Source organism: Protopterus annectens, chromosome 14.part0 (assembly GCF_019279795.1).
Source record: "Protopterus annectens isolate FY-2018-M chromosome 14.part0, PAN1.0, whole genome shotgun sequence".
Classification (NCBI taxonomy): Eukaryota; Metazoa; Chordata; order Ceratodontiformes; family Protopteridae; genus Protopterus; species Protopterus annectens.
In genome coordinates, this window is record NC_056748.1 from 499,951,911 (window position 1) to 499,977,961 (window position 26,051).

Sequence of the window (26,051 nt, forward strand, 5' to 3'; positions counted from 1 at the left end):
CCCTAATTCTTATGGAAGATGAAATGGCCATTAGGGCTTGTAGCTTGGCAACTATTTTGGAAGAGGTAAGAGTAACTATCAGAACTACTTTCAGGTACTGAATTTTAAAGAGGTGGAGGCTTCTGGTTCAAAAGGTGGTAAGGTAATTTTTTTTCCAAAACAAAAGTTCAGATTCCAGGGAGGCAGAACAGCCCTCCTAGGTGGATTCAAGTGAAGGACACCAATTAAAAACTGTTTGACCTCAATTTTGGAAAGCAAGGGAGGGTTTAAATGCATAAAGCCATGATAGAGAAACAGGCTAAACCACTTTTGAGCAATTCACAAGACAGAACAGGAACACCCACAAGAAGAGGGTCCTCCTTCAGACACCAGACTGAAAACATTGCCTCCTGGAGCACCTGGTGCACAAACCCTCTGAAAACATATCTGAAAGGGAGTAAGACTATTACCAAAGAGTCAGATTTGGAATCTGCAGATTGCTGTGGATCAGACAGCCCTTTTTCTGGGTGAATAAGTCTGCCATGTAGGGTACCATGTAGAAATGGCTCCTACAAAGGTGGAAGAGGAGGAACTGATGCTGTCTGGCCAGAAGGAAGTCACAACCAAGATTTCTGGCCTGTTCACTGGGATCTTCTAGAGAATCTTTGGGATCTGAAAGGGGGCATAAAGGAATCCCCAGATGAAAGACATGGCATCTACTCTCCAAACTTGGAGAAAAGTGGTCCTGGTGCATAACAGTTTACATTGTCTGTTCTAGTAGGAGTCAAAAAGATCTATTTGAGGAGTACCCCATCTGTGGTCTATGTCCAGGAAAACTTCCTGTTTAACATCCATTCGCGAGGGTCTTCCATGGATCTGCTTAGTCAGTCAGCAAGAACAATGCATTCTGAAGGAAAGTAAATGGATTGCAAGGACGACTTCATTTTTATTGCAAAGGTCCCATACTAGCAGTACTAGCCTCCACAACAGGTAGGACGTTATGTCCCCCTACTCCCATTTGATGTACATCAGTGGTGTAGTTTGTAAAACTACTCGGTGGGCCTGGTTTCCAGATGTGGATCACCACCTGAAGGGCTTGAATAAGAGCTTTTATTTTTTATACATTGAAGTGTTCCTTTATTTCTATGGGGGACCACTGGCCATGAACTCTTTGGACCCATCCATTCACCCCAAGCTAGATCTGATGCATCTGTATGAAGGTCCTGGGTGGGTGAGAGTGGACAGACAGGGACCAATGGATTGAGCTGAATTTAATACACCCAACATTGCAACTCCTTCTTTAGAAAGGGCAACAAAGGGATTCTGAAGTCCAATGGGTGACCGTGCTAAGACTACACTGGCGCATGGCACCCTCTAGACTTCCAAATCCCTCTATTGCCCGGGTGTTTTGGCTGCCACGTAGCCCACAACTCTCAGGATTTCTCTTGATGAGGTTGAATCTAGGGGAAACAAGGACTAAAAGTAGTTGGACAGGGAAAGGACTTTCTCTTGAGAAAGGAAGGCTGTTAGAGAGGGTATTCAGACAGAAACACAAGACAACTATATCCTGAATGAGGTCAGAAAAGACTTTTATGGTAAATTGTGAAATCTAGTCTTTCTAGAAGCGCCACTGAGGAACAGCCAAAGAATGTCTTGGGAGATGGCCTGAATAAGAAGTTTAAAGTCAAAAAGAAAGCCAGCACCTCGTGTAGTAAAGCAGCACTAGTTTAATATGCAAAAATACGCATAAATCCTAGCACATAACAATAACAAAAATTCCTAGGTGCATGGAACCAACCAATTAACACCTAAACCAAACGGTTTCGGTCGGTGAACTGCTAAAAATACTAAGTTCACAAAACTCACTTATAACGTCATAAGGCCAGCCCACCATAAAATCCCACTGGATCATGCTTAATGCCTTAATAATGTTCATTCAAACCCGGGGAAACAAACCCCCTAATTTAATAATCTATTTCTCTCTTTAATATTTAATATGGAGTGCCAACTTACTTTGTCCCTGCATTCACCCTTGATACAATCTACAGTAGTGAACCTAAATGTTGCATGCGTCTGCTTAAGAGTATGTTTAAAAAGTGCATTGGACTGCCCTTTGTTTTTGATATCACTGATATGTTCACCTATTCTAAAATTTAAGCGGATGTGACGTTTGCTCTACATAAAAGGCAGAACATGAACAAGTGGCCAAATAAATCACTCAAGAGGTGCTACAGTTTGGAAAAAATTGATATTGTACACATTAGTGTGTTTTGACTGGTAAATTCAGTAGTTTTAAAGACCCTGTAACAGTGAGCAATGCCCACATGGCATACAGCCCCGCAAAATGTCACCTATAAGTGTCCTCTGAACATACAAATCCCTATTACGGCCAGTTCCTTTGTAATGAGAAAAATGTGAACCTAAAGTATGGCCCCTCCTAAAGGAAAAAAAGCATCTGTCACCCAAACAATCTGCTAGCCTCTCATCCCCCCCATCAAAATATTCCAATCTCTATTGATGGTCCGCATAAAGGCATTGGTGTTTCTGTCAAAAGTTGTTACAAACCTGATCAAAGAAATGTTCCCTAAAGATCTCTTCCTATATTCTAATAGATAGAGTCTCTATCCTGACCCATAACCCAACTGCATGCCCCCATAATGTTACCAGTTGGAAAACCCCTGTCCCGAAAATGAGAAATTAAATCCTCTATGTTGATGGTAGGTCTGGGTATCACAGCAGATCCTTCTGACATGGAGGAATTGGTATTTGGGTATATTCCGAATCACATGTTGTGGATGGAAACTACTGGCATGAAGGAGTAAATTGTATTGGGGAAATTTCCTATAAATTTGAGTGTCTAAGGTACTGTCTGATTTTCGGACTGACCAAGATATCCAAAAAAGGTGATCTGATTTACACTGAATAAGAAGTTTAAGATAGGGAAATATTTGTATTCCTTGGGTTCTGCAAAACACAATGGCTGATGCAAGGCACTTTGTGATGGCCCTGGGAGCAGCAGGCAGACCAAAGGGTAAAGCATACAACTGAAAGTCTGATGAAAAAAAGAAAACTTGAGAAGCTTCCTGCAGGTGGAGTGAATATGGATGTGCAGGTATGCATCCTTCAAGGTACAGGGACTCTAGAAAAGCCTGTGGAAGGATAAAAAGAAGTAGGTTCTGCAAAGAGGGTATCTGGAAAGATGGTTCTTCTAGAAAGGTGTTAAGGTGGGACAAGTCCAGTATGGGCTTCCAGGTAACCTCCCTCCTGGGCACCATGAACAGTCTTGAGCAAAATCCTTTTCCTAGGCCTAGGGTGGAACTAGTTCTATAGTCCTTTGGGAGAAAAAGGTCCTGGATGAGGTGTGGGATGAAGTGAGCTTGACTGGGAGGAGCAACAGGGATTTCTCTTGAAGAGAGTTTCCCTCTAAGGCATTTCGTACCGGTGCTGGATGACAGACAAGACCCATTGTCTGTAGTGATGAATTTCCAAGCTGGGAGGGATAAAGCTAATCTTTTTTCAGAGGAGTCTGTACATTGGTGAGGGAGGGTAAAGTAGTAGATAGAAGCTGGTTTATCTGGAAAAAGCATTTTCCAGGTTTTGATTCTCAGGCAGAATTCCGCTAAAATCTTTTATTGGGCTGGGGGGTGCTTTTGCTCCGAACAGTGGTCTTGGAAGGATGATTCCTTTGACATCTAGGGACTAATGAGAAAAATCTGTCAAAATCCTGAATTTTCTTCTTTTCCTGCAGAATTTTTAATAATTTGGTTGCAGCAGGGCCAAGCAAAAGATCCCTATGAACGGGGGGAATTCAGTAGCTTGCCCTTGACATCCTCAGGGTGGGACTGAAGACAAAGCCAGGGAATTCTGTGGATAACAGAGCTAATGACTGCAGACCTGGAAAAAGCCTCTGCCGCATCTTAGCTGCATTTAATGGAATGTCAAGTTGCGTGGGTACCCTGACTGAACATGGACACTACTTGTTGAATTCGCTAAATTATTCAGTTTTATTTAAATCTCCTAGAATGCATATAAAAAGGTATTCTATCATCTGTGTTTGATCATTTGAGAATTTAAAGGCGAAGGTGGCAGAGGTGTGTAACCTTTTACCAGACCTGTCCATGGTCCTACTGTCTTGTCTGATGGCAACGCATTAGCTGCAGGTACAAGCTTAATGGACTTCTCAGTGGAGACAGAGAAAACTGAAGGGTCTGCTACAGGTTTTTCTAAAGAAACTTCATATTTTCAAGGACTTTATAAAAGCTATCAGGATTTTAGGAGCTGGAGGCAGAGAATCTGGGGACGTAGAAGTGCATGCTAAAGAATCCAAGAAGGCTTCCAAAACTTAACAGGTGTGGGTTTAAGAGCCCCTACATCAAGGAAATCATAGTATTTTTTTCTGAGTGTCAGTAACTTACTTGAATTCCCATTTAAAATGTTGCATCAACAAAGTGATGGTCTTTCCAAAGGAATTGTCTTCTATGGGGGAATAGGGGAACAAGGTGTCTTCATCATTTAAAGCAAGCTTCATGGGGGAAGAAATCTCAGATGAGCATGCAAATGAATCCTCACCTGAATCAGTCATCCTCAACCTCCTCTTCAGACAAGAACTCATGCTGCCTCTTCAGAGAAGGTGGAGAGGTCTTGTGAAGGAGTGGAAAGGAAAGAGGCTTTCAAGGACAAAATGGCCGTGTATAGGCCTTGTGAAATTTCAAGCCATTCCTTTTCCTGAGAGATTCAAATGGGAGAAACTTTTGTTCGTTCTTTGGTGGGATGTCCATCCTAACAAAGCACTTTTGCTTGGAACATGACAAACCTTTATTAAGGTTCCTATTACCTCTTCCTTAACAAGAACTTTAAGTATTCCATCTGCCCTCACCCCGAGATGATCACCCTAGGTTTCCCCTTCTCTACAGTCGCAGCAAGCTCAGTCTTATTGGACATGAGGGTAGCAGATACCACACTGGCAGCACGTAGCAGGTGTCTGAGGAGGAGTTGCATGTACAGTGGATTCCTGATGCATCAGACTGGGTAGTTGAAAATCCAGGCCCTGGTTTCATGACCATCGATTTTGTGCAAGAGTGGGAGGACAAGGGTTCTACTTTTTTGCTTTGCACTGGACGTTTCAGATGCTGGCTCATAAGTATTGAGGAAGAAAAGTCTGGTTTTAAATTTTTTTTTTTTTTTGGAAAAAATGACTGGCAGATTTTATAGTTTCTGTAATTGTGTTCATCCGCTATATGAAACAGATATTGGGAGTGGAGGTCTTTACAAGGGGATATGCCAAACATGATCACATTTCTCCCTCTCAGTGAACATTAGCAAATCTTAAGTAAAAAAACAATAACAAAGAAGGTTCTCCAAAGAGATATTTATCTGAACAAGTCTAGACAGTAGTAGCAGCAACTACGCTGCAGAGTTCTGACCAATGGGAGACAAGATTCTGCATTTGGACTGGTGGCAATACAGTTTGAAGTTCTTAAACCTATATGTCTGCTGATGTATCCCTACACCCGTGGGCTGAGGTCATACGCCAGATGTATGTTGAAACAGGAACGTTTTGGCTTTGGTATACTGAAGTACATCAGTTTACCTTGGACAGGGTAACCCATTAGTAGAATATCACAACAGTAATCCAAGTGAAAATTAATGGACAGACTGTGGAATTTCAATACTTGACATGAGTGCAACATTATCAGAAGATACTTTTACAGCTTTGGAAGTACATTATTTTGAAACATGTGAACATAATATGTTCTGGTCACTGGGCAGCACCATTAATTCAGAAACTAACACATTAACATCAACTGCTTCAGCTTTATGGTGATTCTGATTGCCCATGACTTTTACATTTGAAGTCATTTTAATGGACAATTTCAGGCCAATAAAGCCAAACCACACTAGCTATCTATATGCATATTATGGCCTTATGACCTTGTCAGCATAGCATAAGCAGTGTGTTTGACTAAGCAAAAGAAACAGAGGGTTGTTATACCTAGCTGATGTCCATTATCAATAGGGTGACTGCACGATAACCCAAATAAATTAAAACAAAGAGTTACAGTCACACTGAAAAAACAATCAGAAAAAACTAAATGAAAACTCCAGCCAAGCTAGAACTTCCAATGAGTGACCTCCCAAACCACCTGCAACAGAGGCACATGGAATATATGCAAATGACACCTATAAACATCAGGTGTTTCAGCTATATGGCGATTGATTGCCCATGACTTTTACATTTGAAGTGTTTTTTAATGGACAATTTCAGGCCAATAAAGCCAAACCCCACTAGCTATGGATATGCATATTTCAGCCTTATGACCTCGTCAGCATAGCATAAGCAGTGTGTGTGATGTCCATTACCAATAGGGTGACTGCACAATATCCCAAACAAAGTAAAACAAAGAGTTAGACGGTCACACTGAAAAAACAATCAGAAAAAAACTAAATGAAAACAAAAGGTCACTCACTGGAAGTTCTAGCTTGGCTGGAGGTTTTATTTAGTTTTTTTCTGATTGGTTTTTCAGTGAGACTCTCTGCACAGTATCCCAAATAACAAATTAAAACAAAGAGATGGTCACACTGAAAAACCAATCAGAAAGAACTAAATGAAAACAAAAGGTCACTCACTGGAAATTCTAGTTTGGCTGGAGTTTTCATTTAGTTTTTTCTGATAGAGTTTTCAGTGCGACTGTCTCTTTGTTTTAATTTATTTGGGATATTGTGCAAAGAGTTAGGCAATCACACTGAAAAACCAATCAGAAAAAAACTAAATGAAAACTCCAGCCAAGCTAGAACTTCCAATGAGTGACCTTTTGTTTTCATTTAGTTTTTTCTGATTGTTTTTTCAGTGTGACCATCTAACTCTGTTTTATATAGTTGCACTTTATAAATTCACCTAATACTCTGGACTGTGTTTGAGAGACAACAGGAATGGTAACGACTGCAAATGTTCAAAATAAATCACAATCTCAGAGAAATTTTACAGAATGTGCAAAGACACAGCAATATCCACTATGCCTGTATTAATGTGCTCACAGACTTAGGAATACTGCACGAAAATCATACATAAATAAAACCTGATGCAGTTCCTGCAATGCATGCACCTAGCTAAATAACTGAATTAAAAATGAAAAGGAACTAAAGTGTATGGAAAATGAAGGCATCACCAAGAAGCAAACACAACCAACAAAATAGGTGACAAGTACAGTCAATGTTTAATCACCTTTACACTTACTTTCATAAATTGAAGCATTTTCAAGAATGCCAACTATTTTTTTTCACAACAACTGATGAAAGCCAAGGTTTCCAGCACATAAAGCTACATCAAAAAAGCTCCGAACTGTGCATCTTCAACACATTAGGAAGGTACAAGACTGCTTAGATATCCACTTAGTTTATCAGTACTGTAAGTATTCCAGAGCGGTTAACCATGCAAATGAAGCCTTGCAAGATGCATTAGGTTCACCGGTTAGTACTAGGCTAACTGCCCTTTTGGGCCATTTTAAGCCTAGCCAATTAACCCATGTGACAAACCCTACACCTTGTGTCTGTATGGTAAACACCTTAACCATTACACTCAACAGACATAATAGCAATAAACATCACTGATCTGTCCCCTGATCCATCACTGTTGAGCATGGCAAGAACTTAATACAGTTGCTGAACACAGAGATAATTTCATGCTAAATACAATGCAAATATCAACTCAAATGGCAAGTCCAGGGTCTGGAATATGATTCAGTGAAAGTCAAAGTATTTTCCCCAGTGCCAAAGCTAGAAGTCAAAAGGTCACTATAGAAGTTCCTAGAAATTATACAGTATCATGTAAAGCTTTTAGCCAACATGTCACTAAGAAATAAGTTGGAGTAAGTTATACTCTGAGAACAAAGTTCTGAACAGCAAGGGTTTTGACCTAGAATCTAGGTAGTTATCCTCCTGGATGAAATCTGATTCGATGGAATCTATGACAAGGAAGACTGGTGACCACTTATTATTCTTACGAAGGCATTTACTTAGAGTAGTCCATCTGGCATGTTCTGATTGAGAGCCCTGCAAAGGTGTTAAGAAGCCATGGGCAAGTGAGGACCAGTTTGGTGCTACTATTGGTGAGACAGACATGACCACCAGCTGAGATCTCTCAGGCTCAGAGACCTAGGACTTTTGACAAAAGGCCAATTCCCACCAAGCCTGGGGGTCCCTCAAATAAGCTGTGTATTCATAGTCATCCAACATTAAAGGCAAACCTTCTTCTCTAGCTTAACCATAAGACACCTCTGTGGGTTGTGAACAGGGTCAGCCTTGGAGAGTTCGTCTTTATTCTCAGTATGGAGAGACATACCTCAGTTTGGTTGACATGCTAGCCTCCAGAGGGGCTTCATCAGGGTGTAGGCAACTCCATAGATGCTAGCCCTAGCAGTTGAATGAGTGACACCAAGTTACTGGCACCCTCAGAGAGGTCTTGGGCCAGCCTTCAACTCCTCAACCCTAGAGCAAAGCTTTTGATGGTGGAAGTTTGAATTAATGTTGTCTGATGCCATTAAGGAATGACAGATGAAGGTCATTAGCTTTTTGGGTTTAGGTGCGCAAGCATGGTATCCCTCCAGCCTTTATTTAGTAGCTTTGGACCTAAATATTTCACAGACGCTACATGGCAGACATAATAAAGGCCTAAACAACGTGCACACTTTTCATGCCTGCGTATACACCTGTACCACCTCATCATTACTCATTTGATCATCATGGGTGTTGTGGTGAGGCTGAAGGCCAAAAATACCTCCCTAACTTTGAACCATGCCAAAGTCGCATCTGACACTGTCTCCTCTGCTTTCATAATTCTCTTAAGAGGATGACACTTCATTCTCATGGCCATGAGGGCTCTGCCTTGCTCATCCATTAAAGCATCTGGTGGTCTCACTGTCAAAAAAGATGGGTCCAGTTAAAATAAATAAATAAAAGGAATCCACAAAGGTTGCACTGGTGACTTTTACAAAATCAGCCTGAGCCAGGCATGTCACAAGTCTCCTGGAACCTTCAGATATGTTGCAGGCTACACAGACTAAATATTATGCAAGGGAAACTACTGCTGTGTAAGTCACACTTACCATAACAGCAGATAGCTGAAATTCTCCCTACTGCAGTAGCCACTGGCTATTTGGTTTGCATCCTGCCTAAAATACAACCAGCCAGTCTTCAAAAACTCTGGCACCCTCCCACATCTACATATCAATTGCCAAATGGATAGTCCCTTGGAGGGGAATCAGCAGTTGGAGTGTACACAACTTCAGGACTTTCTTGCCCAGAGAGAGGAAGCTTGCTCACCCTGAAACACAAAAAATATATAAACATAACTTTCTATCTCAACAACTAACTCTACAGTAAAAGGGATTTGAAGGGAGGTTGCAATTAATGCAGCAGCGAGAATTAAAATATCTACTGTTATACTAAGTACAACTTACACAACATGTAGTATTCTCACTAGCAGTGCAGTGCCCTCTCCACCGCAGCGAAAGCAGAGGGGGAGCCGCTCTCTGACGGATCCGAGATTCGACTCCCACTCGGATCCGAAGGGATCGACCCGCGCCGAACGCCGGATCCGGGCGACCAGTGTGCTCCAACCGGACGGCCGAAAGCACAATCAATCCCTCGGATCCGGAGCTCGCCCACGGCTCCGAGAGGTCGGATCCGACAAACTCGAGGGGGCCGACGTGCCCAGCACGGTCGGCTCCGACCTACCCCCGGATCCAACGTGGCTCGGCTCCGAGCACTCCGAACCCGTAATGCGGGTCAGAGAAGGAGCTATAGGAGTGAAAAAAGGGGTAGAGCTCCCCCCCCCCCAGAGGGGGGGGGGGGCAAGAGCACTCCCATCTGCATCTGGACCTAGATGAATCTCCTCATCATCCGGTCCATGTCCGCATCAGACATGCTAAAAGTGGACCTCGAAGAGGCCACTGAGGCAGACCTGGAGTGTCGCCTCAATGACCTCGACGGGGACCGGATCGCCTCCTCCTCGGGTCCCGGGGAGAAGCAAGGGGATCGGATCCGAGGAGGAGGAGATAGAGAAGACTTGGATGGAGAAGCCCTTTTGGCGGGCGGGGCCAAAGAGGAGTCATCGGCCCGCCGCTTAAGGTGCTTCTCCCGCCGCTTCTCTTTCCTGGCCTCCCTAGCCTCCGGAGCCGAAGCGGGAGGTTGAGTCCCGGTCGGAGGAAGGGAGGCAGGAGTGACCGCTACCAGGGGAGCAGCGGGCACCGAAGTATCGGAGGCCGAAGCAGAGTCTGGGGGTAGAAGGCCCGCCAGGACTAGCTTCGACCTATGATCCTTGAGTGCCCTGGGGTTGAACGCCGCGCAAATCGCACACCCCGAAGAGAGGTGTTCAACCCCAAGGCACCTAACGCACCGAGTGTGGCCATCAGCCGGTGAAAGCTTTTGACCACACTTGGTGCATTTCGAAAAAAATGGCTTTAGGGGCCTCCGACATTACTACAGTAAAGCACACTCACTAGGCCCCTAACACTCAAGTCACACACACACGCTATGACCAGCGGGGGAGGAAGAAATACTTTAAATTAAATTTAAGCTGAAAGCTAAAATAATAATAAGATTAGTGTTAAGGGTAAACCTACCACGCACACACAATCACTCACTCAAAGATGGAAGAAAAACCTTTTTTTCCTCACAAAACGCTAAGAGCTCTGGAATCTAGCTGTTGCTTGAAGAGCGGCAAACTAGATCTGAGGTCAGTTAGGGTAGGCAGGGGATTATGGGTAAGGGGAGGAGCTAGGAGCTCAGATCTATTCTATGATAAAAAGTTGCCGGCTCGGATCCGTATCCCAAAGGTTGCTGACAAATTAGTTCCTACTTCAGATCTACTGTTATACTAAGTACAACTTACACAACATGTAGTATTCTCACTAGCAGTGCAGCATTGTGTGGAGGTGCACTTCTGATTAGGCTGTCCTGCAGAGGAGACATCAGCAGTCCCATCTGCTTTAGTTGGTTGTAACTCAGGTGGATGCAAAAGATCCAACTGCACCTACAGATAAAGAGAAGGGGAAGTTCCCCAATGTCCTGGCTAAATCTCCTCTAGTACTGCAATACCACCGGTATTCCCTGAAGACAAGCTAACAGCTTAAGTGGGACAACCATGGTCAAAAGATAAAGAAATACTACTTAAAATTTCAGTCTCAATTTTTGTAAACTGAAGACTAATTTGCAGAAAACATTTCCTACAGTTACCTTCCCCACACCACAAACACTTCTTCCAGGGACTCATCTATGGTCTTGAGATTTCCCTTCTCAGAAGAATATATTCTAAGACTTTTAATCGTTTGGTTCTGGACTGGAAGATTTCAATCCAATACAATTCACAGAGTCTGATTTTTTTTGGGGGGTGGGGTGAGTGAGAGGAATCTTACAGTTACACATCCATGGTCTTGTGTGTGGAAAAAAACGACTTTAAACAAAGTTAAAAAAATACAAACAAAAAAAAAATTGGCATCAGTAGCACATCAAAAGGAACTGGTAGAGGGCCACAAATAAAGGCACAGTACTTGTGGAAAATTTGGCACAAAGGTAAACCCAAATGATACAACAGCTATAATGCCCATCATACAACTCAGATCACCATTTGCCTCATGTTAGCTGAACAGTGGGAAAGCAGAAAAATTGAGACCCACTATCTACATGCACAGGAGGAACATAAAAAGTAAAGTTGTGCAAGATCTTACCACAACAGTAGATGCCCTTCTCTTCACTGTTACAGTATTCTTTACAATAGGGATCCCCTGCCAAGGGTAGCACAATATCTGGCCAGTATACCAAAACCTTTAGGTTGCTTTAACGTACGCTGTATGTCACATGCATGCTCCCTGCATATAGCATGGGGCATAAAGGTGACATGCGGACATACCATCCTCAGTACTGATATAGCCCCAAGTAGGAATGCCAGTCCAAGGGAAAACAAAAAGGGGGGTAACCAGTACATCCAGAGGAGAAAAGAACCACGGGAAGGAGGGAGGAAGTGAATACTGCAACAGTGAAGAGAAGGACACCTATCATTATGGTAAGCTCTTACACAACTATACTACGTCCTTTTATTTCACTGTTGCAGTATTCTTTGCAATAGGGAGAGTGCTAAAGCTCAGGAAGAAGAGAGGGAGGAGGATGGACTTGCAGAGCTTTCTAGGAACCCATTAAGAATGGTCCTAGCAAAGCCAGCTCTAGATCTGGATATCACATTCAATTTACAGTGCTTGGTAAACGTATGCACAAAAGTCCAGGTAGCTGCCTCATGAACAGAATTAGTATCCAAACACTTGAATAAAGCACCAGAAGAAGTCAAAGTCCTAGTAGAATGTGCCTTAACAGAAGAAGAAAGGCTCTTGCCATGGAAGGCATAACAAACAGAAATGGCTTTAGAAGAAATTGTTTGCTTGGAAACGGACACTCCCAAGGATCTAGGATGAAAGGAAACAAAGAGCTGATCAGATTTATGAAAAGTCTTTGTCTTACCCAAATAAAATCTGAGCTATGCACATCCAAAGTGTGCAACACCGTCTCACTAGCAGATTGCAGGGAAGGGGAAAAAGTGGGCAGATTACCAGAATGATTAAGAAATGACTTATTCACTACTCTAGGCATTAAAGAATTAGTACGAAGGGACACCCTGTCCTTATGGAACACTAAAAACAAAAGACAAGCCATAAGGGCTTGAAGCTCAGACATCGGTCTGGCAGAAGCAAGGGCTAACAAAAGCACAGTCTTCTAAGAGCATTGCTGTAAAGCAGCCAAAGCTACAGGATCAAAAGGAATCTAGGTCAAATGTTCTAAAACAAAATTAAGATTCTAGGGAGGAGGGAGGGACTTCCCAGTGCGCTTAATATGAAGGATGCCTTTAAGAAACTATTTATCCTCCTCACTTACAGCATTGTTCTTGGAAGCCCACATGTCCAGAAACACATCCCTGTGAAGCAATGCAATCATGGGATTGTGTTATGGACATGCTCATACAGTCTTCCAGAATGTTCGCACCTGAAGGAATATAAACTGAAGTGTCACAAGATACTGGACAGCTGGTTCAGACACTAGAAGAGGAGATAAGACCTCGTCCCCCCTTGCTTGTTGACAGACCACATCACTGTATTGTCTGCAAACACCCTGAGAGACCTTGGGGAGAAGAGAGGCTAAAACGTTTGAAGAGCCAGCAGAAGTGCTCTCATCTCTGACACTGATGTGGTCTTTCCTTTGCTGAGGCAACCAAAAACCCTGCACCTTCAGAGAGCTGAAGGATGCTCCCAATCCCATATGCCCCAAGTATCTGTGAACAGTTCCTGAGAAGGAAGTGGGGGTCGAAAAGGGAGCCCTGGATTGAGAGTCAACTGCTGAATCCATCAATGAAATTTCATCTTGAGGCATGGAAGAAGAGAACCAAGTCCAGGGGATAAGAATACTGAAGCCAAACTGACTTCAGAAACCACTGAAGTTCTCTCATGTGGAGTTTGGTAAATGGAAGCAGAGGAATGGTGGCGGCCATAAAATCCAGAGCTATCAAAAACTCCTTTGTTTTGATTAAGGCCAGAAGTAGAAGGGATTGAAAGAAAGAAATGAGAGGCAAGGCCTTGGGAGGAGGCACAGATGCCATCATTGGAATGGTCTGGATCCTGCACCCAAGAAATACATGATCCTGCGAAGGAGTTAGAAAAGACTTCTGGAAATTTATAGCTAACCCCAGGCTTTTCAGGAGGAGGGAAATGGCAAAAGGAAGATGGTGCAGTACAATCTCTGGAGAGGAAGGTTGAAGCAGGAGATCGTCTAAGTAGAAAAAGACTTTGATCCCCCTTAGCCTGCAAAAAGCAATCGCAGGAGCGAGGCATTTGGCGAATACCCCTGGGGCAGTAGAAAGGCTAAGGGGCAAAGGAGAGAACTGAAACTTCCAGGAAGCAACAGAGAAAAGTAAAAACTTCCTGAAAAGGGGATAAATAGGAATGTGAAGATAAATATCCTTTAGGCCCAGAGACAGTAGAAAAGCCTGAGGAAGCAGCACAGAGAAAGTCTGAAGGGACAACATCCATAAGGACGGGAACCTTCCAGAAAGACGTTTAAATGAGGGAGGTCCAGAATGGGTCTCCAACTGCCCTTTTTCCTGGGAACCAAAAACATTCTGGAGTAAAACCCCTTCCACCTTAGGGAAACTGGAACTTTCTGAAGTTCCCTTAGTCAAAAGATCCTGAAGCACCCCTGAAAAAAAAGCCAACTGTTAATGAGGGGGCTGGGGAATGCCCAAGAAAGGGGGGGGGGGGGAGAGATTTCCAAACCATGTAATACCCTAGGCGGATAATTAACAGAACTCAGGAATCCTGAATAATATTTAACCAAACTGGAAGGGATAGAGAAAGACAAACAGAAAAAGGAATGTGGCTGAGAACAGGATATCGACACACCTAGTTTGTTAGGAAAAGGAGATTTGTGTCTCATAGGAGTCTGGGTACCTTTAGCAGAATGAGCCCGTTTACCCCCATTTTTACCCTTGGGAGGGCGTCGAGACTGCCTATGAATAAAGGCTAGCTTATTAGGGTAAATGTCTTTGAAATATAGGCACAGGAGAAACAAAAACATGTTTAGGTTCCGGTAAAGCCAGGCCCATATCCTGAAGGGACACAGCTGCACTAAATAACTTATCCAGAGGCGCATCCATCAACTTAGTCTTAACATCATTAGGAAATGGTTGAAGTTGAAATCAAGAATATGTCATCACAGAGCCAAAAGCAGCAGCTCTGGAAGACACACCTGCTGCATCATAACTGTACTTAACTGAATGGTAAGCCACCTGACAAGAAGTCCACAACAAGGAGACAACAGAAGTCTTCCCTTCAAAATCAGGACGGTTAGAAATTAGCTGAAAGGCCTGAGAAAAAAAAGAGAGACAAAATCTACATGGATATATGGGTCCAATAATGGACAGCTCTAAAAGCCAAGGTAGCAGAGATATAAACTTTCTTACCTAGCCATTCTACAGTCCTGCTGTCTTTATCAGAAGAAAGAAGCTTTGTAGAAGGCAGTGACAGATGGCTCGTCAGATGCCACAAATACTACAGAGGGGTCAGCTGAAGGACATCTACAAAGGAATTTGCAATCCTCAAGCACCCTATAAAACCTATCAGGTTTTTTTGGAGGCAGGGGACTGGGAGTATGGAGCCCAAAATGCAGTAGAAAAGGCATCCAAACAAGGCAGCCAAAAACAGGAGGGAAAGCCGAAGGTCTGGGAGAGTCCATTTGTATCAGCTTGTAATACCTCTTCTGCACTTCAGAAACCTACACACAATCAGACTTATAAAAATTCTATCATCGTGGAAATTGTATCCTTGAAGGAAATTTCATGAAAGGGAGTTAGAGAACTAGTGGACTCCTCCTCCTCAGAACCACAGTCTAAAGGAGAAGGAATCTGGGATGAATAAACAAGGGATTCCTCAACTGAATCCACCTCTTCCTCAGAGGAATCCTGTTCCCTAGGACATTTAAAAGGAGTAGAGGACCAAGGTGGGGCAGGAACATAAACTACTTGAGGAGGTTTCAAAGCCATAAGGGCATTAAACAAACCCTGAGTGAAATTCTGCCATTCACTTTGAGGGTCCTTAGGAGCATGAGAAACATGCTTTACTTATTTCTTTTTCAAAGGGACATCAGCCCTGTAAAACGTAGAAGGCTCAGACACCGACAATCATAGTCGGAACTTCCTCTCTAACCAAAATCTGAGAAACACCCTTAGGACCTTCAGAAATAATCAGCTGCGGTTCCCCATGAACATCCGTAGTGGACATCTGCAAGCCTCCAGAGATGTGCGTGCGGTCACATCCATATCAGCCTCCGAAGTGGTCGCGGCAGAGGAATCCAACGGAGGATCCAGGAGATCCTCTCGAGTTTTGCTAGCCTTGGGAGAGATGTCCGGTGGAACTGGTACAGCAGAAGAATCGGACCTAGACTTCTTGGCCTTCTTTTTCATGGACTGTTGACCCTGAGAGCAGGAAGTTCCCTCTATAGAGTCTTTCGCTAAAAGCTTAAGACACTGGCTCTCTAAATATAAAGCCAAAGAGGAAAGCAGACTTTCCTCTTTGGCATGACAGCCTAACAAACGGTACAGGACACATGGTCGTGGGAAGCGCAGAGAAAAAATAAGCACTGCTTGTTGAGGTCTTTATGGGGAATCTGCCTCCTGTACGAGCATTTATCCTTTCTGGATGACATGAAACCCCACAAGCAACAAACAAAAGGAAAAAAAAAACACAACAAAAACCCCAACAGGGCACTTATCTAAATATGGCTTGGTGAACCAGCAATGAAGCAGGCGTTTAGACAGACTATCAAAAGATGGCGTTTGGACTAGCAACAAAAGTTCTGAGGATGGTACATACGGATGGTATCTTTATAACCTATATGTGGGGAAGCATGTATGTGACGTATGGCGTACCTTAAAGCAACCTAAAGGCTTTGGTACACTGGCCAGACATAGGGCCACCCTTGGCAGGGGTTCCCTACTGTAAAGAATAGTGGAATAGTTAAATGAAGGACATCATCTGTTTTACAAAGCTACAAAGTTGTGAGAAAAGAATCAAATGTTTGCTCACTACATACTCAGTAAAACATTCTGCACTAACCTACCATTATTACAGTAGAAAAGGTCTTGACACATAAGAATACTAACAAGAGATTGAAATATGTAGTGTGGGGATATTTCATTCCTTTAACGGGATAAGCCCAAAAAGCACAGGTGTCAGGCACAAGGGTCATGAGTGAATGATAGTCTAGCTGACTGCTCTTTTCAGACCTGTGCAGTTTGCAAGTAAACTAATGAGGAAATCAAACACAGGACGACAGTAAATTACTTGTTGCTGGCTTTGGGCCTTAAAACCTTAAGCTAAACTGTGACACAGACTGCTTTTATTAGCTTATTTTTTTTCCTTTGTTAAACAAGTTTTAGTTCTGAATACGTACTTGTCTCCAATTAGATCAGGGTGTTCTGCAAAAGAATCTTCTGATATTTCATCACTATACATATCTCTGCAGATTCCAAACACAGATGCCTAGAAAACAACAAAGATGGTTATTACACGTTGTGAAGTAATTTATAAAGTAGCTGTGAAAATGACCAACACCAGCCACAAAATATGAGACAACCTTTCTAATTTATCTTCATTACAGTGTGATATTATGTGTGTGTGTGTGTGTGTGTGTGTGTGTGTGTGTGTGTGTGTGTGTGTGCACGGCCCTTTTCTCCTCAAATCTGCAAGCCATCAGCCTTGACTTTATTTCCCACAATGATAACACATATCTGAAAATTCATGTCGTAAGCTAGAGCTGTTCCTGATGCAGCAGATACTCATACCAAAGACCTGCAGGTCTGACTACAAATTTCATTACTGCACTGAAGTTTTCACATGGGAATACATTCAGTCAACTGGACAACAGTTTTGTTCTTGATAAATTATTACAGTTCATATAAAAAACCACAAAGTATATGCCACCATTTAATGTTTAGATCCAAATACATTATCACTGGGTCATCACCTTGTTAATTTTAACACATTTTTACACAACTCATAAAATGTTTACTATAGAAGTTAAACATTTGTCAGAAAGAGTAAAGAAACACAAATCCAAGAAAAATAAATGTTATATACTTAACATAACAGACGTGCACTTTGTTTCCATCCTTTGTCAAAGGACAGTTCTTTGGATCTGACTTTGGATCAAAAACTCAGGCTTCTTCCTTATTCATAATGCCCTGGAGATCCAGACATTACCCCAGAATGAGTTTGCCCAAGAAAAATAAAGAACTTCGTTTGCATAAATCAGAAAGCAACAAACAACCGACTCATAAGCTGGTCTGGAGCTAAAAGTATGCAAAGACAGATCAAGGAGAGGGCCAGTTCAGTCACACCCAGAAGCAAACGAAATTAATGTAGTACTACGCAAAGGGGAGAGGAGGGTGGGTAGTTAAGGAAGGAAGGAAGCAGATGACACAGATCTATCATTATGGTAACTACATAACTTTTGTATTTGATGCTGTATCTTCCATCTGTTCCTCAATGGATGAAATAATGAAACCACTGACTGGTACCATGGAAGGATATTCCAAAGGATGGCTGAAACAAAAACTGTTCCATTTCAGGACAGCAAATTAGCTTATAATGGGAAATGAAGGTATGAACACTGGACCAAGTAATTGCCACACATATGTTATCAATGGAGGGTCTTGAAAAGGAAGCAGTAGAGATAGCTACAGACCTGGTAAAGTGAGTTTTGATGGCCTTGGATAGGGCCAACACCTTTACTCTACAAACATGGGAAATGCAAGCGGACCTTGATAGAGTGGCTTTAAGGGCTCCCAAACCCAATACAGAAGTTGAGCAAAAGGAAAAACCTAATCAGACTTCCTAATTTCTTTAGTGCAGCGAATATAAAAATGTAGCCAACGGTGGGACCTATAAGTAGATGTAGCATGTATTCCCCTTTGTTGGAAAAATTGCAAAAGAAAACTGGTAGGTATATGGTCGGATTTAAAGTAGTGTAGGTAGCTACATTTGGAGTAAAGGAAGCATTAGTCCGTAAGATTACCCATCGTCCTAGTAGAAAATAAGGTACAGAAGTTTACAGGGACTAGCTTGAAGCTCTGATAACCTCCTGACAGAAGTCTTTTTCCAAGCCATAAACTTCACCCTGGTTGCAGGTTCATAGGAAGGCTTTGTTAGAGCCTGAAGCATAATAATGATGTCCCAAGGGGGAGTGGGGGAGTAGAATCCCTCAAAGAGGGGTCTCAGAAGAAGTACCCCTTATAAAAAGCTTTAGATAATCTAAGAGAGGCAACAGGGTATTCATTTTCTCCAATACAGAAATTGGATTTAGCAGTCAACTGATCTTTGGCAGTGCAACAAGCCTGCAACATTAGGAAAAGAGAATCCGGAAAATCTATCACTGTAAGCAGAGCCAAAAAGGGATCCAGATTCCTTTGACAGATCCAAACAGAAAACGTTTTCCACTTGGTTTTGTAAATCTTTCTGTTCATCCAGTAAGGACAGTGCTCTCTCAATAGTCATAAACTGAAGCAGAGGGAAAACCCAAAATTCTTCAGCTGGAGTAAAGGCTACCACAAGACAAACCTTGATATTATGCCCAGATAGGTACAGAGGCTTACGTTGGAGCCAAGCTGTCCAATATCAAAGCTCCAAGAGGAAACAATGGCTCTGAAAGGTTTGAAGTCAAGCCCATTCCTCTAGATCCAGCACAGAGGCTTTGGTCTAGAGATCCTTCTGGATCAGAGGCAATCCGAGCTGCTTCAATCAGAGATGTCACCTGAGTGGAAGAAAGCAGTCTTCAGATCCAACATGGACAAACTCTGGGTAACACTTGAATCAGTAATGTCCAAACCTGAAAAAACAATCTGGGTAGTAGTTACAATATAATGAGGGGAAGAAGCTAAACTCCCGGATCCTACAGTGGCAGGAGTCGGGAAGACCAACTGAATCTGGGTCCTGTGAAATTCCATTATCCAGTCACATCTGCTTTGGAAAGACGGTCAGCAAGGAAGAGGTAGTAGAAATAGACCACAGGACAGCTGAGAGAGTCTTTCTTGTAAAAACAGGAATTGCAGCCTAAGTGAAACTGGTTCTGGAGAAAATCTCTACTATGTGAGAGGAGGCATTTTGGATCTGACCAGGACAAGTTCTAAGAAAAGTGTTGAATCCAATGGTTTAGAGGATGGACAGGATTAGGAATCAGTATAGTAGAGGGTCGAGGTTGGACGGTTTGGAGACAAAGTCAGAGAGGCGAGACTGCGTTGGTTGGACATGTGCTGAGAAGGGAAACTGGGTATATTGGGAAAAGAATGCAAAGGATGGAGCTGCCAGGTAACAGGAAGGCCTAAGACAAGGTTTATGGATGTGGTAAGAGAGGACATGCAGGTGGTTGGTGTGACAAAGCAATATGTAGAGGACAGGAAGAAATGGAAACAGATGATTTGCTGTGGCGACCCCTAATGGGAACACCCGAAAGAGAAGAAGATATTTGTTCTGGCTTGATGTATAAAGATTTACAAAAGAATTCTCAAGATCAACTTGTGCTTACTTTGTCTACCGATAATTAGTGCTTTTGTCTACTTTCAGTGTATACCAACCTAATTATGAGCAAAGCATACACCTCCCTCCCTCAAATTTGACACTACATTTAATGGCACTGCAAGAAAGACTAATTGCATCAAGTAAACCTATTATTTATAATACAATACAGTATGTAATACCAGGTCCAAATGCCAAATCCGTAGTTGTCGACAATGAATACATCAAAATTCACCATTTGTATTTGTAGTTGTAGCTATAAGAAAAAAAAAAAAAAGAAGACAGACCAAAAAGGAGTGGTCTGAAGGTCTGAGAGGCTCCACCAGACAACTCATCTCATTTGAACAGGTAAAGTACTAGTTCTGCACCAAAGGTAAAGGTATCCTTAACCAAAAGTTCACACACTGAACCATATAACTGTCCAAAATGAGTTGAACAATGGATCTACACTGTCAATACTGAAAACATAACAAGCTCCTTTTGCAAAATTTAAGCATTGTGTGTGTGTCCCTCATGCAGTGCAAAAGTTTCTTCCAAAAATTCCAACATTTAAGTGGGAAGGATCCTCCCTTAAAAATTACTTTTTGGGTCTATAAATGTAATGTCTCTAGTGTTTTACGTTTTTAAGATCAGCTCAAATATTACTCTAAGAATATGCAGACAAAAGTGAGGATGATCAGTATGAAATGACTTGGATCTAATCACATACTGCCTTACACATGGGGAGCATTTCAGCTTGACACTGGGTGTCCAATTATTAAAAACTGTTATGACCATATGCAAGGATTTCAGCATTCCTTATATTATGTAAGAACCTACTGAGAATACTGCCAGGTCTATGGAGCTGGAATCTGGGGACAGTTCATCCTTCCTGGACAAAGGTCTAACATTTAAAGCTTTATTTTCTTTCTGAAATTGACAAAAAAAAACTGGCTGCCAGAGTATATCCCATCAATGGAGCATTATTACATTTACTGAAAACTGTTTTTTTCCATTTTCTCCTTAGTTCTCTAACAATCTTTACTAATGGAAGGTTTTGCTGACACTATCTGTTAAGATGTCAGTCTAGTTTTATAGACTAAGTGGCGAATTTAGGCATGGGCGCGCGCCGCCCCTTTCTGTCCATTAGAATCTTTGTTCATTTTATTTTTAATCTGAAAAATGTACCCTTTTGGTACGTTCTGTTTTCAAGTTACTTTTTTTTTTTGGAGCCGTCATGGAGACAAAATAAATCATATGGTACCGTACATTTTTTTCAGTTCGGATTCCTTTTCCTCACAACCAATCAATGCTGCCAAAAATCGCACCCAACTCAAATACATCGGAGAAGCAATTGGAGGTTGCAGAGTCAGGTGAGTTTTATAATCTCGTCAATTGCTCCTCCAAATATATCGCTATTGTAGTGGAGTTAGGCGCATTTTGGTAAAACTTCAGAGCACTGTGTTGTGAGAAACTTTCGGAAGAAATTAATTCTATTCAAGAAGTCAATGTGCAGAGTTCTGAACTCCAGCACCAAACTGGTTGACAATGTGAGACTGAGGTATATATTTTTCTTTCTTTTTTAATTTTTGTACCAAGGACTAGAGCCCCAATTATTCAGTTTTATTTATTGTAAGTCCCGCTTTTTGTCAGGGTACGCCACAATGCCTTTACGAGTAGAAAAGGAAGGTTTTGAGCCTACCCACACTCTCAGCTAGTAAGTTGTTCGGCTCAGGTTTCTGTTATTTATTCTGGGTGAGAAGTAGAACTGGAGAATGATGGATTTATTTGCTTGCTTAGTGGTTTAGGTTCAGTTACTTGATGAGAATGTAGTGTCTTCGCTTTGCGCACCTTCGGTGCTTAATCTCCTCCTCAGAATTTAAAAGTGGGAACTTTACGTTCACCCTTTAATATAGTGAGTTCTTCACTTTGCAATTGGCCTACCCATGATGATTGGCCGATCATATACTCTAATTTAAAAATATTTTTTGCCTGAATGTGTTGTATACATGAGTACTCTGCTAAGGAAATAATAATCAAATAATTTGATTAATCTTTAATTTAGTAATTGACTCATTATTATGCTCTTTTCAGTATATTACTTGAATCTTGCCTTGGTATCAAGACTATAAACAAAGGATAGTAACAGTCCCAACTTCACCGTCCTTCAGAAAATATGGAACACTTAAGGAACATTTAGCAATCTATTATATAAATAGCAACGCTTTTTTCTGTCCAGTTTTTGTTCGAAGTGACTGTGGAAAACCAAACACCTTTCGGGGAAAGGTTGGCAAAAAGCAGTGGATGCCCACGAAGAAAAAGATTTGGAGCTTCCAAATCATCCTCTCTAAATCCCACTCCAAACTCATATAACTGCAAAGAGCTTGCACACCTACCCAGTTGTAAGTCAGTACTTTTTTCTGGCAAAACAATGCCTCACCTACTGAAAGTATTGGGAGGCCATGGAAAATCCAAGCTCACCTATTAACTTGTCCAGATTTTTGCCTCATATTTTTGGTCTAGTCCTCATAAAATCTGTGGTTTTCTGGCAAATTATTGACGATAAAAGTCACTAAGTTAGGACATATACTTGAGTGTCAGACTTCATATCCTTCAGAAAATTCATAACACATCCTATATTTATTATTATAGCAGCCTTCTACGTTTATTAAGAACATTTAAAATCTCTCTGTAGTTTTGGACCTTTGCCCCCCCCCCCCCATTATTTTAGAGTCTGTCCAGATTTATTGCACTAATAGGTTGAGACTGAGGTATGTGCCAAGCTTATAAGGCACACCAACTCCGCACAGTAGATACTCCGGCCACAAAGAAAACAGATAAGCGCTGTGTGAGGGTCAGTAAATAGTAATTCCTCCCTTAATAGTAATCCCTTGCTTAACGCACCATCTCGGCAAGGTACCAGAATTCTTCATTGTAAGGAATTTTGAGTCTTAAAACGTTGATGCTCTTTGCAGTTCCTCACTGGAAGGGTCTGCCACACATTTACTGTTATGACTTTTTAAACCTAACTTCATTGAAAATAATACGGAGTTACATTAATTCACCAAAATAACTTTCTATACAAACTAGCACATGCTACCATTTCATGTGCATCCTATCTGAAGTTACTAGTAAGGTGTTCCACATTTTATCTTTTATTTTATCTTTGTTCCTTATTTTGGAGGAAGAATATTTACAGATATGATCACCTTGCAAAACAGGTGTTCCAACTCCAAAATAAAATGTATGTAGTCTGATTTGTTCAGTATATTTAGATTTGTATCTGTTTGCTGAAGGTGCAACTTAGACGGCAAAATGCTGGAGCCACCAGTTTGCAAAATCCCAACCCTCCGCCTGCCCCGCACACTGCGCATGTGAAAGACTACATGCGCGCGATTAGTGAAAGCAGCAGAAATCCTGCCAGGAAGCATGAATTTGGTACCTTACTAGTGCCAGAAGTCAGTACAGAAAGCCCCTGTTTTAATCACCATGGGCCATCCTCCTTTGGAATTCAGTGACTGCTATCATGATAGCCCCGATTTCAGGGATCGGCTGAAATGTTATGAGCAGGAGTTGAACAGAACAAATAAGTTCATTAAGATGGGAATTCGCTCATCGCAGCTATCAAAAGTGAGTATTGCTAAGAAATGGGAATGTAGTTTCCAGTATACGGGATCGCTTGATAAGTCCCTTTCACTGTTGCTTGTGCTACGGTATATATAAATGTGAAGTGAAGACTATGTCCATCATAAGATGGTTTGAAAGATACATGGGTTTTTGTAGGTGGCAGTGCTGACAATTACTGTTCGACGGTTTATTTAGCACGTATCACTGTTTATACAGTGACTGCTTTGCTTAAAAAGTGTTACAGTGGTACAGTAGTGTTAAAATGTGTGTTCTAAACTGTTTGCTTTATGAAATTGTAAAATAATATGCTTGTTTGATGCCTCGGGCAGATACGATCATCTTGCAGACTAACATCAGTACCATCCACTCTACCTAGAGTGTATGTGAAATAGGCTGTGTTTCTCTAGGCAAGATTTCACATGTAGAACAGAAGCTGTGTTTAATGATTTCACTTGTACAGTAGCTAGGTACAAAGGCTGATTTTTTTTTTTTTTGCACATCTTGCATACCTGCAGGGCAGGTAAACAGTTTTCTACTGGCCAAAGTTCCCCTGGGGAATGTTAATTGTAATTATCCTGGTTTCATTCCCACCACAATCCTCCCCCTGCTTATACAGTAAAATCATGTGTAACTGAATGTAAAGTGATGTCTTTCCACACATGTCAGAGCTTCTTAAGGTGATGTGATCTTTTCACAACCACCAAACCAAGTGCCCCACTTTCTTGCTTCCACCCTGGCAGTCAACTAACCAGACTGCACCCCCCCCCCCCCTTCTGCAAATTCCTGGATCCGCCACTGACTAATGTCAACAATTTGATCAGTTTAGTAAGATTTTTCTGCAAATTAAAAGGAATATGTTTTACTGGATTAGGATTTTTGGTTTCAGTTGATGTAATACATTTTCTTCCCTTTTTATGTTTATTCTTTCCTTATCCTAGCAGTACATACATTAGAGTGCAGCATCCAATAATCCCTCAGAACTATTCTACGTTAACCTGTGGTGTAATGTGAGAATCATTCAGCACTGCATCCTAGTCTGGGTAAATAATGGTGTACTTACATCTGTCTAATTACCCTTAGCAATCAAAAGAAAGATGCTTTCTGATGTGTGGCTACTGCTTCTTAACTTAAATGTGACAGTATCCTAATCTGAAGATGATTATTAGGTTAAATATAACAGACTTACTGTTAATGTTCTAACAGATGAAGGAAGAACTGCAGAAGTGAATTAAAAGCAGAGTTACACTTTCCCAGACTATATGGGTGACATTCATAAATAAAAATACTGTTGCTTCTTTTGCCTAGTTGCACTTTATGTGCCCTAGAAGGGGCTCTACAACACTGAGTGTTAAATTCAGGTAACACTTGCAGTTTATACACAAGCCTTTTAATTATGGGATTTTTTTTTATATTAGTCCCACTTTTAAGCAGTACTGTTCTACATGACTGAAGACCATCTGTTTTGCATGGAATACATTAATGAAAGGATGAAAAACCTCAATAAATCTGCTGCTGACAAAATGTCATGTTTCAGTTTCAGCACATTTTATTTATTTTATTTAACATTTGTTGACCGGGAATGTCCGACTAGGTTCCACAGAGCCTGTTTTCAGCGGAGGCCCGGGGAGAAATGCTCCAGACATACAACACAATGAATCCAGACTAACCTACTTTTTTGTTTGGTATTTAATAAAACAAGAAAATGTTAACACACAAGTGTCAACAACTTTATTTTAGAGAGTAAGTGCTTTCATTTCCTTCACTGCCTGAACATCTTCAGAGTAAATAAAAAAGCATCACCTCCCATTACTTAGAGGAAGTGGCGCCAAAGCCACACTCATCCCTTCATAAATTCAACCATAAAAATCCTTAAAATATTTATATATTAACTAGTTACATCTTTCATAACAATATCAAACATGATTCAAAGTTCACCACCTCATAAAAATACAAACTGCATTCACAATTCAAATCCCCTCATCCCGTCAATACTGAACTGATTCTTTTTAACAGGATATTATGCACACTCCTAACTCGATCATAATCTTAAAAATAAAAAATGCATATGTAAAACATAAAATAGATAAAACGATAAATAACAAATACAGATATAATAATACTAATGATTAAATGAACAAGCGAATAAATAAAAGAAACCTCAGAACTACAGTACTATCAAAACCCTATTTGCCCTCATTTTTAAAAATACTGCCAATAGGTAATTTACCATTAATACCCAAAGCCACTGCAGCATTAAGAAGAATCTGCTATTGCAGTTCTCTGCTCCAACAGAGTTTATTTCCTTCCACTACAAAGAAAATTTTCCTAAAATCTTCACAGTTTTCCAAGTGTCTACACAGTCTA

General features: G+C 41.4%; 1 protein-coding gene across 1 annotated transcript in view; it reads right to left on the reverse strand.

Annotated features, from left to right (window-relative positions):
- Positions 1-26,051, reverse strand: part of OGA (O-GlcNAcase) — a gene marked incomplete at its 5' end in the record, with an annotated part of 1,599,409 nt that overhangs the window by 327,199 nt on the left and 1,246,159 nt on the right. Inside the window, 1 exon segment of the mRNA XM_044056260.1 lies at positions 16,963-17,051. Coding sequence (XP_043912195.1) covers positions 16,963-17,051 — 89 coding nt within the window.